Raw genomic sequence first — 15346 nt, 5'->3', positions numbered from 1 at the left:
CTCTAGTTAGTTCAGTACTGCTCTCTAGTTGTGGTAGGATGGTTCAGTTGCCTGATAACAGCTCTAACTATTGTGTCACTGTGCTGGTCCTTAAAAAGTCTTTGAGTTGGAAGACGTAGTATGGTGGACTGGTCAAATGATAGAGGGATTTAAATAAGAGGATATGAATTTTGAATACAAACTGAACTGAGTGTATGCTTATGCACCATTATAGCAGAGAAAAGGGAATAATATTGAAACAACACTTTCAAATGAAATGATTAATATTGATTTATTTCCCCTTTTAGATGTAATTCAAACAAAAACTAAAAAAAAATTGAAGTATAAGGCTACAATTATCACTGGCGACATTTTAGCTTAGTTTAGAGATACAGCATGGAAACAGGCTCTTCAGCCCACCAAGTCCGTGCCGACCACAAGCAAGGTGGAAGGTGGAGTCAGAGGCTGCCTACACGGGGCAAAGGGAAGGTGAAGTTATAAACTGCCGTAAGCAATCAATTCAACAGGAGAAGATTCAACTAACTGCAAGATCAAGATTCCTGTCAAATGACTGACCTCAAACTCATCAACTTAATTTTCCCCTGATTGTATATGGATTTGAAACAAAGCAATTCAAATAAACTGTTGGCTTCTCACGTGGTGAAAAGTGACACTAGAAACTGCAGATGCTGGAATGATGAGCTAAAGACAACATGCTGGAGGAACTCAGAGGATCAGCCAGTGTCTGGGGAGGGAATGATCAGGCAACATTTTGGGTCAGGGCCTTCTACAGACTTTATTTTGTTTAGTTTATCAACTTAAAATGCATATGTTATAAATCAGAAATGAGAAAAGACACAGAAAAAACACTCTACAGGTCAGGCAAGATCAGTGGAGAGAGACATATAGGAAGGCTTTAAGTCAAAGATAGTATCTATCTTTAACAAATGTGTGTCGAATTTAGCACTTGCTCCAGTAAAGGTATCTGTGACTAAAATGAAACTGCATGTAGCACACACACAAACGCACACAATGCACACACACACATACTCACACATGCACACACGCATACATATACACACACACACAGCTAAGCATGCACGCGCGCACACACACAACTTTTCTGGGAAATACCAGGATTTTGCTCAAAGTGATGGTTTATTTCATTTATTTTTGAGATGAGGAGAATGTTCCCTGGTGTGAATGCATTAATTGGATGGCTATTCAGCATTTCACTTGATGCATGAAGATTTGCATAAATCTGATTGTACTGAGAGACCCTGCACCATTCCTATTAGAGTAGCAAAAATCCTCAGGGACTTGAGAAGAGCAACATTAATAAACAATAAGAATGCAATAGATTGCAAATCTTAAGCCGAAGGCAATCAGTAAGGTTCATCAAAAACCAAAGAAGTCAACTCTAGTTGTTTGGAATTGCAAATAATATTTTCATCCTCTGTTTTTTTATGTACTGTTAAAACTGCTCTTAATGATAAGTGTGCTCAGATGCGAATATTTCAGCGTTTGTTATTTAAATCAATGCTTGTTTTAAATAATTTTGTGTTTCTAATGGAGTAGTGGAAAAGGAAAATGTGTTGCAGCAGCTGAGCTGCTGTCTTACAGCACCAGAGACCCACATGTGATCCCGACTGTCTGTATGGAGTTTCCACGTTCGCCCTGTGACCATGTGGGTTTTCTCCGGGTGCCCCGGTTTCCTCCCTCATTCCAAAAATGCACAGGTTTGTAGGTTAATTAGCATCTGTAAATTGCCCCTAGTGTGTAGGATTGAACTAGTGCACGGGGTGATCATTGTTCAGCCCGGTGGGCCAAAGGGCCTGTTTCTATGCTGCATCTCTAAACTACACTAAACTAATGTCCAAGAATGTTACCAACTCAGGAACCACCATGAGGGGGGGAGGGGCAAGAACAAAGGATGACCTGGCGTGTGGGGACCACCGTGAGGGGGAGGCGGGAACAAAGGAAGACCTGGCATGGGATACTTTGTAACTGGCATGGGATACTTTGTCAGTGCCCTTTATATGGCGACTATTTGCATACCTTGGGTATGCAGAACAAAGATTTTAACTGTGACTTGTCACATGTGACAATAAAGTATTCATTTATTTAATTGAAAGTTTATCCATTTTGTGTTGGATTGCATTTCTTTTCTGACAAGCATCCTGAATCAAAATAACAAATAACTATCATCGATCTTATTTTATGGGATCTTATTCTACGCAAACTAACTACCGTGTGTGCCCACATTTCAAAATAGGTCATTGTAAATTTCTGAGAAATGTGATAAAACAGATGGATGATGTTCCTTTCATTATTTACATGCACATGAAATACAGTCCCAGATAAATCATCATGGTATTCAGTACAGGTTTGCTGTAGTCAATTTTGAAATAACAATATTTGACTGTATCATATACAAGCATCAAGTGACCATCTTTGAAGCATCATCCAAAATGGCATCTGGATACACAAATAATAACAACTAAGGAATTATTGAGGGAAGGGATTACTTAAGCACCGATCAAGAGTCTTACACTTTCCAACCAATGACCCATATGCCTTTAGTCAATGGGGTAACAAATAAAATTTGAAATCACACTGCAGAGAAAACTTAAATTAATACAGTTCACTTCACTATGCTTTCAAATGTAGGATCACAATAAAATTGAAATATAGGACTACCTTAAGGATAATTACTATGAATTGACCAAATGTTATGAGTATACTGTTACTGAAAGGATGGATTAATAGATGAGGATATAGTAGACTACCCCAGGGAGTTATAAAAGAGGTTTGACACTAAAAAAGCTCCCAAAAGGTTCCAGGAAGCTATAACTTTACAGCATTGATACTGAAATTAACATTGTGCACTACCATTTTTCATTTTCTTTCTGCAAATGAATAATATTCAAATTGTGAATGTTTATTAAAGAGCTGCTGGACATAGATACCAACGTGTAACAAATCAAAATGTATCAAATGTTGATTATTTTGACATTTTGATTATTGGACTATGAAAATATGTTTGGCATAACTAATTATATTTCAAGAAGAATTCATATAATAATACAATGGTTAATCCTAAATGCATCAATACACAGTTAAGTGTGGCGTACAATCTTCCATGATGGTTTCATTGCAGTGTTGACAGTCCAGAAAGGCATCTGAATATGTACATTTTGGATTCATACTGATTGACATTTTCTGGGCATTTCACTTCAACCTCCGGGGATACTTATCCAGCTCAGGATGGTAATGACAGAGTACTTTTAAACTGGCCTCGCAGAAGTTGCACACATATCAAATGCGCAGCACAGTGGCACAGCAGTAGAGTTGCTGCCTTCAGCGCCGGAGATCCAGGTTCGATCCCGACTACGGGAGCTGTCTGTATGGAGTTTGTACCTTCTCCCCGTGACAACGTGAGTTTTCTCTGAGATCTTCGGTTTCCTCCCACACTCCAAAGATGTACAGGTATGTAGGTTAATTGGCTTGGTGTATATGTAAATTGTCCCTAATGTATATAGGATAGTGCAAATGTGCGTGGAACACTAGTTTGTGCGGACTCGGTGGGCCGAAGGGCCTGTTTGCGCGCTGTATCTCTAAACTAAACTAAACTAAACTAATTATGGAATGCTATTTCATTATAACATGTTATAAAATAAAATTCAGCATCAATGCAGCAGTAAATCATAATGAATATGGATAGCTTGGAACTACATTGTTTCATTCTCCACAGTTGATTCAATCATTAGGGAGTGCTACCACATCAAGCTAAATAATTATTGGTGTCAACAAATATCTGGAAGAGTTGAGGTACAGTATGAATTATAGCCATAATTGCAATCATTCCATGCTATGAACTACAAAATTAATTGAAAAAGACCTGAAAAGTAAGAAACAACATCTCTTCAACGTGGTGAATCTCTGGAACTCTCTGCCACAGAGGGTAGTTGAGGCCAGTTCATTGGCTATATTTAAGAGGGAGTTAGATGTGGCCCTTGTGGCTAAGGGGATCAGGGGGTATGGAGAGAAGGCAGGTACGGGATACTGAGTTGGATGATCAGCCATGATCATATTGAATGACGGTGCAGGCTCGAAGGGCCGAATGGCCTACTCCTGCACCTAATTTCTATGTTTCTATGTTTCTATGTTTCAGGTCATCCACAGTGAAGTACTTTTGAAGTGCTCTCAGTGGGGAAACTTGGGGCCAATCTGCACACAGCAAGTACCCCAAAAGCAATGTGATAACTCCTGGATAATCTTGGTATTGGTCATGATCATTAAGTGGATGAATATCAGCCAGGACTTCAAGGGTATTAGAGATCCTATGTAATAACCTCCAACGGATCCAGCTTACCAAGCAGTTAAAATTTAAACATATCCCAAAAGTCCCAATGCACCGCTATGCAAGGAAACTCTAAGACCAAAATCAACAAAAGTGCCATTGTCTGATGAAATGACCACTGCAATCTAAATTAATTACTGAAAAGCCGTTGTTGTGCAGTTTTGCATAAGTTGTGGATGATGATGTGGCACATGAACAGGCAATTTGGCTCCACCACTATACATAGGCATTTGTGATTCTGCCTGTCCCGCTGAGTTACTCCAGCATTTTGTGTCCACCTTCAATTTAAACCAGCAGTTGCTTCCAGCACATAGGTATTTATGTTCTACTGTAGTCTCCTATTTTTCTGAAGCTAAATCTATTATTATAACCCTCTACTACCTTTGCCCTCACATTAATATCCAGTCTTCCTTTAGTGTGGACTGCATTGGAACTGCATTGCTGGTTTACACTGGTGGAGTAGAGGGTCAGGCAACATCTCTGGAGAACATGGGATAGTTGACATTTCGGGTTGGGACCCTTCTTCAGACTGATCATGGGGACAGGAGTGTTGGGGATTGTTGGGTTGGGGACGGTACTCCTTCTACTTTCCTTCCTCTTGTTTCACAATTTGCAACACATCATTCCATCTCTCATACCTGCTGTTTTAATCCCTGGCTTTTCCCCAACTGTCTGCCCATCAAAAGTCCCCCTTGCCTGTGTCTGAAGAAGGGTCCTGACCTGAATTGTCATTCATCCTTTTTCTCTAGAAATGCTGTTTGACCCACTGAGTTACTCCAGCACTTTGTGTCTATCTTTGGTATATAACAGCATCTGCAGTTCCAGCTATTACCTGCCATGCTTTGTCATGCCTTTCCTCTCCCCTAGCTTTCTTTCCCCCATCCCCAATACAATTAGTCTGACGAAGGATCCAGAACCAATATATCACCTATACATGTTCTTCGGAGATGTTGCCTGCCCCATTAAAGCATTTTGGGTAATTTTCTCCCTTAAATGTATCTGCTCTATTCTCTTCAACCACCTGCAGTATAAGGTTACACATTTTCACCATTTGTTGGGTAAATATGTTCATTTTTAATTGCTTGTTTGATTTCTTGGTGTTTATCTTACATGGATCCTCCCCACAAGTGGAAATATTCTCAGCATATCCTCTGTATCAAAAACGTTCAGAACTTGAAAAACTCTATCGGGACACCTTCCAATAAAAAAGGATTCCGTCGGCTCATGTGAGGGAAAGAACTGCAGATGCTGGTTTATACTGAAGATAGACTCACAATGCCAGAGTAACTCAACGGGCCAGGCAGCATCTCCAGAGAAAAAGAATGGGTGACATTTCAGGTCAGGTCTGAAGAAGGATTCCGAACCGAAACGTCACCTATTCCTGTTCTCAGTCTATTCATCCTGTTCTGACATTTCTTCCTTAAGAGTCATTGAGTGACCAAGAAGTTCCACATAAGTTAGACCCATTTATCCATGTTTGGCCCTTATCCCTCTCATCCTTGCTTATTCATATACATATCTGAATGCTGTAAACTCCAAACATTCCCATTTAGAAACCATGCCGAACTATATAGAATAATCTGATGTTAAGTAAGTTATATAGCTCAAAATCCAAGGTCATTGGTACTTTATCTTGCAAATAAACAATTTATGTATTTATGTATTTGGAACATATTCTACAAAAGCAACCAGTTAAGCAACAAAAAGTCACCACCTCATGGAAGTAACTCTTCTACAACAATGGTGGTGGGGTTAAAAAGTAATCCTGTTTTTCTCTCATGTTTCGTCATGACATCTAATCTCTTCCGTGTACTGTCTGAAACACGGTGTAAACAGAACGATGATGGCTCAGCATTTCTTGAAAAGCTTTAATCTAATTTCAGAATCAGAGTTGAACAGCACGATGAAAATTTAAATCGATTTATGACAGTTTATGTTGAAACGTTGCTACCATTTGTTTGTAACTCAACGACAGAAAAGGCTTGAGTGTCAAATGTCTATTCTGGTCCTGGTGTTAGTTATTTCATTGCCATCAAGGTTTATGTGAGAATCACACCTTAACATTCTCTGGTCAGAATCTTTTTCAGATAATACAGGGAATGTCAGAATACATTGTGTGGAAGACGGACCGGCATAGTTTTCATTCAGTGGGTGCGAATTGATAGGATTGGACTGGCTCTGCTTTAACAGCGTGATAATGCTGTGGTTACGACAGCCATCAGTCATCCAGTCCGCAGCTGGTATAACTAATCTCCACCCCTATCAACTCTTAATTATAGTCCTGCACTCCGCTCTTCTCTTGTGACAATCTCTTCACTCATTTTCAATCTATGCATGTAATATAGGTTATTTTACCAGCGGTTGTGTGTGTGTGTGCTTGTGTGTGTGTTCGCGTGTGCCTGCCTTTCCCACGTTCCCAGGTTACAGGTCCTCTCAAATGCAACGGGACACACTTGGGTTGGAGGCCAGGGTGGTTAATGAATGTTGACTCTGTGTAAGAGTGCTAGAGAGTGGATGTGGTAGTGATTGTTAAGTGATTCGTAACACCTGGGCTGTCCCTTTCTCTGTTGTTAATGTACACTTTGGATCTAAATTATATCCTATCAATTTAGAGAAGCTGAGAATAGCAGTTAGTGCAACATTGCAGAATACACTTGGAAATCCATTTACAAATGTAGTTTGAAGTATAGATGCAGTACATAACGCCACAGGAGATCCTTCTTCTCTGTGGCTATCAAACTGTACAACTCCTCCCCCTCCCCCCTCTGTCATGGGGTTGACTGTCTCCCCCCTCCCCAATAAAAAACTTTGCTCGTCACTTTAATTTCATGTTTCATGTATTTTGTGTTTTATGACTGTTGGCTGAGCTATTTCTCTCTTGGGATAAATAAAGTTTTATGGTAGCGTGTCGTATCATAGACACAAAGTGCCGGATAACGCACAGGGTCAAACAGCACCTCTGGAGAAAAGGGATGGGTGACTTCTTGAAGAGTCCCCACCCGAAACGCCACCCATCCTTTTTCTACAGAGATGCTGCCTGGCTCGCTGAGTTACTCCAGTAATTTGTGTCTATCTTCAGCCTAACAAAATAGGTTGCAGAAACTATTTTAAAAATGAACGTGCTTTAAAATCTCTGTAATAACATGGAATATATTAAACTATTATTGTTTAAGGTACAACATCTCAAATAGTAAGCATTAAAATGGCAAGTATGAAACACTGAAAAAAAAATATTTTTGTTTGATCATGTTGAGCTTTCTGTTTTCCTACAGGCTTGTTTGTTGGTCAGTTTTCTCCTGCCATTTTCCAGAGACGCTGTCTGCCTTACTTGGACGGAGGACCATAGACATACACCATGCAACAACTCCTTGGCTGAGCGACCATTTTGTTCAGTGAGTACAAGTAGCCCACTACCCAATGAAACTATTACACACTCACTTTCAACCCCTAACCTTCTCCATTGTATACACGTTTACTTGCAATAGGAGCCACTGCATTGGGTGATAGTTAATTTTGTTCCCAATTCAGGTGTTAAAGAGAGTCTACTCTAACCACACCCCGTCTAACAAATAATTTATAACGAGATACTTTGGAAGATAGTGTTTGAAAGTGAGTGGCTGTAGTTTTTTATTGTGTGGAGAATTTTCCTGTTGCTTACTTCCTGAGCACAATCTAGGTCATTTTGCTACATATTGGGAGAGCTCACTTTACAGAAAATGCAGTGCCTGGTGGACTAATGGTTTTGCTGAATGTAATCTTGTTCGTGTGTGAAGTAGCATTCTAATAAAACGATCAAGTCAGTCAGTACTGACCATTCCACCCAGTCCCCACGGATCCCAAAAGTCTCCAATTAATGTGTTTGAAATTCACATTGCTTTCAAACATTGTATATTCACATCTTTTGTATTCTGGGGATGCCATTTTCTCTTCATAACCTACCAGGGTTGTAAACCAAGCATTGTGGTTAGAGGGCGCACCTCAAAAAAGTATTGATATAAAATATTTAAAAAATGATAACTGTCCTATTAGCCAATTATAATAACATTTGCACAAAGTTGTGTCGGATTGCGTTGTTTATAGTGGACGTCGTGTAAAGTATTGGCAATAAAACGCAAATCTGTGATTATAATCGGACAGAAAGTAAACAAATACCATAATTAAAGGCGTTTGGCTGTTTATTCTCTCATCTTAAGGCCACATTTGGCGTTTACCGATCATTTGGCATCCAAATAGACGATGACATTCCCTTTTATGACCAATATCAGACAACGTATGTTATTTATTGTCCGGGATATGACTACGGCAATTGACATATTTTGTTATCGTTATTTTAGGCGTGCTGACAAGAGCAAACTTGTTTTGTGGTTAAAACGGTAAAAAGGTGTAAACGGTTCCAAAGTCAAAATTCAGAAGTAACTTTCTTTCAAATAACGAAAGAGAGCGATTGAAATTGTGTATAATCGTTTCACTTTATAGTAATAATATGTATTCACATTTGAATGAGGTCCATAGAGATATAACATATCATTACTATTCGTTTATATTTCCAGTGCTGCTTTGTGTTACGTTATAACTAAGTGCTACGTTATAACGTAAGTGCGATGTCTATAGTTTGCTCCACCGAATGACAGGGAATGGTTAATAGTTGTTGCCCCGGTGATCTCTGCACAGGGTGCCCCGCCGATTTAGTGCTCGTCCCATTAACCTTTGATAATCAGTTTGAATCTTTGGAGTTTGCTGAAAAGATTTCATTCACACTTCACTAGGCAAAGCATTCTGTTTAAAATAAGTGACCATTATATCCACTGGCACACTTACTCAGTGCGCAGGCAGAAACGCGCTTGTATTTTTTTTTGTAAATTAAATGGGCAGTTTAATAAGTCACACACAAACCGATGGCTTAAAAAATGCATGCATTATGAGCAAAATGCTAATTATGAAACACCCGGACAATGGGAATAGAGAACTCCAGGCCTGGTAATGTAGAGCAGACACTCACACAACCCTGCGGGGCATTGAGGACGCCTGTAACATGTGTGAAGCTCCATGGGGTGAACGCGGTGCTAAAACACATGTCCTTTCATTAACGTTTTTATGTTTGACGCCGGGTGAGCGGCTCTTTCCCGCCGCGATTCACCGTGTCGCCTTACGCTTGCGTTCGCAGCCAGCTCCCACCGCCTCCGCGTTGTCTGCCCAACACAAGGACAGCCTTTACCAGGGCGAGAACTCACCCTAAACCGCTCGCTGGGGCTTACGTGCTGTTCTGTGTGTGCGGTGTGTTTTTTGGGAGGAGCGACTCTTTATAAACTGACAACAGCATCCGGACAAAATGTAACACAAAGGTTTTCACCGGAGCTTATACAACGACTGTTTAATAGTAATTCCCCCCTCCTCCTCCCTCCCCCCCAGGACCGTGCAATCGGCTTCACTGTCTAAATAGGTGAGGATGCTCATCTTCACTGCCCGTCGCTTCTGTAATCTGGATCAATATTTTTGCCAAACCTTCTCAGACTCGGTGCCTTGTGAAACAACAGCAGTCGAGAGAAATCCACTCGTCCCGTTCAAATCCGTGGATTTCACTCAAGCTCTCCCCGCCCATCCCTTTCATCCTCCCACTGGTTACGCCGCCTAATTTGGCGAAATAATCAGTGTTCTCCCTCCGTGCCTTTCACACAGCCTTGGTCGTTATCGAGGCAATCAATAAGCGGTGGGAAGAATAGGGGGGCATCCAATTAGTAACGTGATTTGAAGGTGTCGTCTTTTTTTAAACAGCCAAGCTGTGCATAATTCGCAGAGTGCCGGTCCCATTAAATCGGCCCAAAACAGCCCATTCGTTGCTATTGCAGTGCCGTGGACGCGTCCTGGGCGGAAGCAACGCACAATCTGCCCAGCCATCTTCGGCTACTTACAGCCATTAAGTTGCGCCGATAGAAAGTGACAGATGTTTCGCTCGAAGCAATTGTTAAACTCACAGTCGGGACTTCGCATTCAGCACTTTCACAACCCATGTTCAATAAGGTTCGCTAATTCCGAACAAGGCAGTGCTTTTTGCTTTGTCAATGCGAATATATATCAAGATTATACATTTAAAGACTGATGCAAAAAAAAAAGCTGGGGTAATTCAGCGGGCCAGGCAGCATCTCCGGAGAAATTGAATAGGCGACGTTTCGGGTCGAAACCCTTCTTCAGACTGAGAATCCGGGGAAAGGGGAACGAGAGACAATGACGTTGTTTAAGAAGGAACTGCAGATGCTGGAAAATCGAAGGTAGACGAAAATGCTGGAGAAACTCAGCGGGTGAGGCAGCATCTATGGAGCGAAGGAAATTGGCAACGTTTCGGGACGAAACGTTGCCTACTTCCTTCGCTCCATAGATGCTGCCTCACCCGCTGAGTTTCTCCGGCATCTTTGTCTACGAGAGACGAGGACGGTAGTTGGGGCAAATGAATTGAGGTTATGCAAAATGCAGCGATATTCAAGGGGACGTGGAGCCCACAATGGTCTATTGTTGGCTGTGGGATAAGTGATAAGTTATTCAGCCAGTGGAACGACTAGTGCGGCGACTAGGGTGCAGGAGGGAACGAGAGAGAGAGAGCGGGTGTTAAGGGTTACTTGAAGTTAGAGAAATTAACACGCAGTCTGAAGAAGGGTCCCGACCCGAAACGTCACCAATTAATTCTCTCCCACCGAGTTACCCCAGCATTTTGCGTCTATCTTCAATATTCATACCGTTGGGTTGTAAGCTGCCCAAGCGAAAAATAACTGTATTCTAAATTTTAACTAAGAGGATGTGAAAATGGCACCACTCATGGTGATAATGTAATTTCCAATTCTTATAACTATTAGATAGTTTTCTAAATGTTATGTATTGTAAATTGTGTGCAATGGACAATTGTGTCTGGTGAAGATCGCCCAAAGAGAACTTTCACCCAACTAGCCAGCTCCAACTCATCTTGATGAATGGATATGTACATACGTGTATTTGTAATCGTGGCAGTGCATAGATAATTTCTGTGTGTATGTAATTTCATCATGTCTATGTGGGTGCTGTTCTTCGGCGTGTACACGTATAGTTTTCTTTACATTTGAAGATAGACACAAAAAGCTGGAGTTACAGCGGTCAGGCAGCATCTCCGGAGAAAATGAATAGGTAACGTTTCGGGTCGAGACACTTCTTCAGACTGAGAGGTTGTATCACGTCTCGTGTCTGTATTTGTGACATATATCTGGGATTGTATAGGTTGTGCTATTGTTTAAAGTGTGCAATTGTATCATACGAGTGTGCATAAACGTGTATGTAATTTAGCCTGCATGCACATGTCTATATTAGACACAAAATGTTGGAGTAACTCAGCAGGACAGGCAGCTTCTCTGGTATGTACGTACTCGTGTACCTGTACCTACAACCAGTATATAGGCATCTGAGGATATGCGTGCAGCACTACATCTTCATTGACGGTGAAATTGTCGTTGAAATCGGGGAGCAGAGTAGCGAGAGTTAGAGAGAGAACTAGGGTAGTCCTTTGATGGGGTGGTGGGGTGGAGTGGAAGTGGGCTGTGGATAGAGTCCTGGCCATTGTTGAAAAACAAGCGCCAGACCTTCCGAGTTTGGTCACATAAGGTAAACATTTCTCGCTGAAGAGGAGAGTCTGGGAATCTGGTCTTTTCAAAGCGCGGCCAGTGAGATCACCGCCCGGCCGCCGAGGCCTTGTTTATAAAATAGAAGCAGTATTTAATTGTGTGAACAACACAAATGAATACCTGGTCAAATAGTCTCCGGGTGTTGATACAGTTTCAAAGCGGCGCAAAGTGTAAAGTGAACGTAAGTTTCGTTCAATTCAAAACTGATTGTGTTCCGCCGTAATTTAAGCATACATGTTTTAATCCTTTTGTTTGTTTCAAAGATACTTTATTCAGAGATACTTTATTGTCACGTGCACCTAGGTACAGTGATATGCTTTGTTTTGGACACAACCCAAAGCATTTCACTACACCTAGGTACATGTAACAATAAAATATATTTGAATAAAGTATCCTTGAAACAGAAAAAAAGACCAAAAGTTTAACGCTCAAATTACATCTGGAAGCAATTAGGCGGATGATGTCCATTTACTAATTTAAACTTAAGAAAGAGAAGAAGGAATCATTTTAGAAATAGAAATTTTGCACTGGGGCGGTTGGTCAAGTCGAACACTAGGCCGGTTAATACTGACTGACTAAGACTATTATTCCGGCCGGGCTATTCTTCAGTAAAACGTCCCAAATCCTGTTTCTGATAGAGTAACATTTAAAAAAAAAATCTATTAAGTGTCAAAATTGATTTCCGATGCCAGAGCTCCCGATGCTCAGGAAAGCTCTGTACTGACCCGCACTGGTCACATTTCAAGTCATTGTGACTAATTGAATAATCACTTCATGGTGAATGAAACCACATATTTTGGTCGGTAATGCTAAACAGTGCAACTAGAGCAAAACTTACCCCGCCTGTATAAAATACACATCCCGAATTGTGGACTATTCCAAGCGCCTGAAGTTTAACAATTAAATAAGGGCACGTTCAATAAAAAGTCCAACAAACGATTCTGCACTGTTACAAATACATCTTACACAGGGAATTGTAAATGGCAGTGAATGTAATTGTCACTCAAACTCCACAGACCTCGTGTGTGAAACTAACAGGCGAATGGGGTATGCAAACTGCTGGGCAACAGATAAGGAGAAAGCCCAGAATCTCACGCCAAACTTTTAACGACAGTGCGTGCCGTGCAAGAATAACTAGCCGGGTTCACCTCATCGCCAGAGCTAGGTGCCTGCCAATGCGACAGCTTCAATGACAGAAAATACCCTGTTGATTCAATTCTTCTTGTTTTGCGGGTGAATTTTAACATAAAGAGTCTCGTTTAATCTCACCCACTTGTTTGGATGGATCCAGCATTCAGATTTATATCTACTAACTTGATTAATTGATTAAAAAAAACGCTAATGCAAGTCAAGAAATTCAAATCAACTTTCTGCCCGCTCATCTTATACTTTTCCATGCTAATATAATTTAGCATCGCTGACATTAGAACACACTCTATGACAGATTCTTATTTTTTTTATACCGAGCCATCAAATCAATAGATTTTACAATAAATTCAAATTTCATAAACTAAATATATGAAGACATCTGTTCGCCTATTAACTCAAATTGCTCATCTTTCCCGAAATGTGAAACTTGGTCTGTGTATGGGAAGCACGGAATTATCATTGGTACGCAAGGTTCTGAAGCCCCATTAATCACAGCGGTTGGTACAGGGGAAGAAAGTTGTGAAGATAAAATCGCCTGTAATTTTCCGACCACTTATGAGCAAATATTTAAATAAATTGTGATTTGAAAATGATCCCTCCAGCCAAAACCAAATAGATAAAATACAATAATGGAAACCTTTCCCTTGTCTCTGTCATTCCACTGACTTCTGTATTTCCCCCATTTATCATAATCGCAATGTTTTATATTTAATGAAGTCTTTCGAACTCCTAATACACGAGAAGCAGAAGATTTAAAAAAAAATGCAGATTGTAGATCACAAAAAAAAATAAAGTTCAAGGCCAAATAATAGTCAATTATTTGCTGGGCATCTCAATACTATAAGACGGTCTAACCAACTGGATGAGAGTTTAGCAATTTACATATATAAATTCAACGGTAAAAGTTATTTGTTTTCTCTCTCTCTCTCTCTCTGCAAATGGACCTATGCGTGATTTGTAGCTCCCATCGAGAATTCTTCATTGATATAAACTAGAATTCAAGCTAGAATTCAACTAGCGATCAAAGTTTCATAACTTGCCTTTAGCATAGTTACATGCGAAGAAGATGCCGGCAGGGAAAATGTACCATTCAATCTCTCTTTTGAGAATGCATTTCACAACACAAACCATGTCTCCACATTCCTGCCCTATTTAGAGATACGTGATAATTATCGGCGAGGCTTCACTCCAATGCCTCCAATCTATGCAGACTTGCAGGATATGTGTGATGGATGTCTCTTATTCTGTCATCTTTGGGCACCGAATTCAGCATTTCACAACATAATAGCGGACAACCTTGTTTAAAATAATTCCCAAATTCCCTGCTCTGTTAGAAATTGCATTCTTTCCTGTGTAAACTTTCTCTCGTTTTAACCACGGGTCCCGCCATCGATTTTTATTTAATTACCATTTCCTTGCATAACACTTACAATAGTTTGCAAACCGCGGTGGTAAGGTTATGAGACGGTGACCGCTTTGATCGTTTCATGTTGTTATATTGCGCCCTTGACCACCTTAACAGATGATGGAAGCGCAGCTTCTTGCCGTACACACAGTACCACCCACTCGGCGAATGCTGAGCCGTCTCGAATACTTCAGCGAGTAAAATAATGTTCCCATCTCCCTTTTATAATTCTTACCTTCATTTGCAGAATGCCCCGTCGATTGTGCCGAACAGATAACACAGCAGAGGATCAGAGGGAGAATGCAGATTCGCAAAGCCCAGGCCATTTTGGAGCTGTGATCGAGTGTGAGTGGAGCATATCTCTGTGAAGCATGCCAGCATTGATCTGAGGGAGCTGTGATCGCCGTGGAAGTTACCATACACAGCTTTCAGGGTGATGTCAAGTTTGACACTACAGATAAGGAGGAGTCAGCATTGCCTTCCCACTGCCAGCAAAGGGCTGTACCTGGGTCCTAACGCTCACCCACCCCACCATCACAACGGCGAGGATATATTTAATCATGCAAATATATATATATTTTTTAATGTAATCGCTTGCAGCCGACCCATTTCCAATTAATTCCCACCGCGTACACCTTATTAATTGTAAAGTTATCGCGATTGCCTTTTTTCCGAGATCGTGTATGTCTGCATCTTTGTGAGTTGTGTAAGAAGGAACTGCAGATGCTGGTTTACACCGAAGATAGACTCAACATGCTGGAGTAGCTCAAGGGGTCAGGCAGCATCTTTGGAATGATGAAGGTTCTCCAC

The 15346-nt window shown here is 40.8% G+C and overlaps 1 protein-coding gene across 3 annotated transcripts in view; it reads right to left on the bottom strand.

Moving 5' to 3' along the window:
- Positions 1–15054, bottom strand: part of epha3 (eph receptor A3) — a 216268-nt gene extending 201214 nt beyond the window's left edge. Inside the window, exon 1 of one of the 3 annotated variants that reach the window (XM_055645049.1) lies at positions 14772–15054. In XM_055645049.1, the coding sequence (XP_055501024.1) occupies positions 14772–14955 (184 nt within the window). In that variant the 5' untranslated portion in view covers positions 14956–15054. The remainder of the gene's footprint in view (positions 1–14771) is intronic. The other 2 variants (XM_055645047.1, XM_055645046.1) reach the window with 2 other exon arrangements.
- Positions 15055–15346: the final 292 nt, after the last annotated feature.

The sequence above is a fragment of the Leucoraja erinacea genome, chromosome 13 (assembly GCF_028641065.1).
Source record: "Leucoraja erinacea ecotype New England chromosome 13, Leri_hhj_1, whole genome shotgun sequence".
Taxonomy (NCBI): Eukaryota; Metazoa; Chordata; class Chondrichthyes; order Rajiformes; family Rajidae; genus Leucoraja; species Leucoraja erinaceus.
Note: the sequence above shows the minus strand (reverse complement) of the source record. Positions and strands in the feature narration are given on the sequence as shown.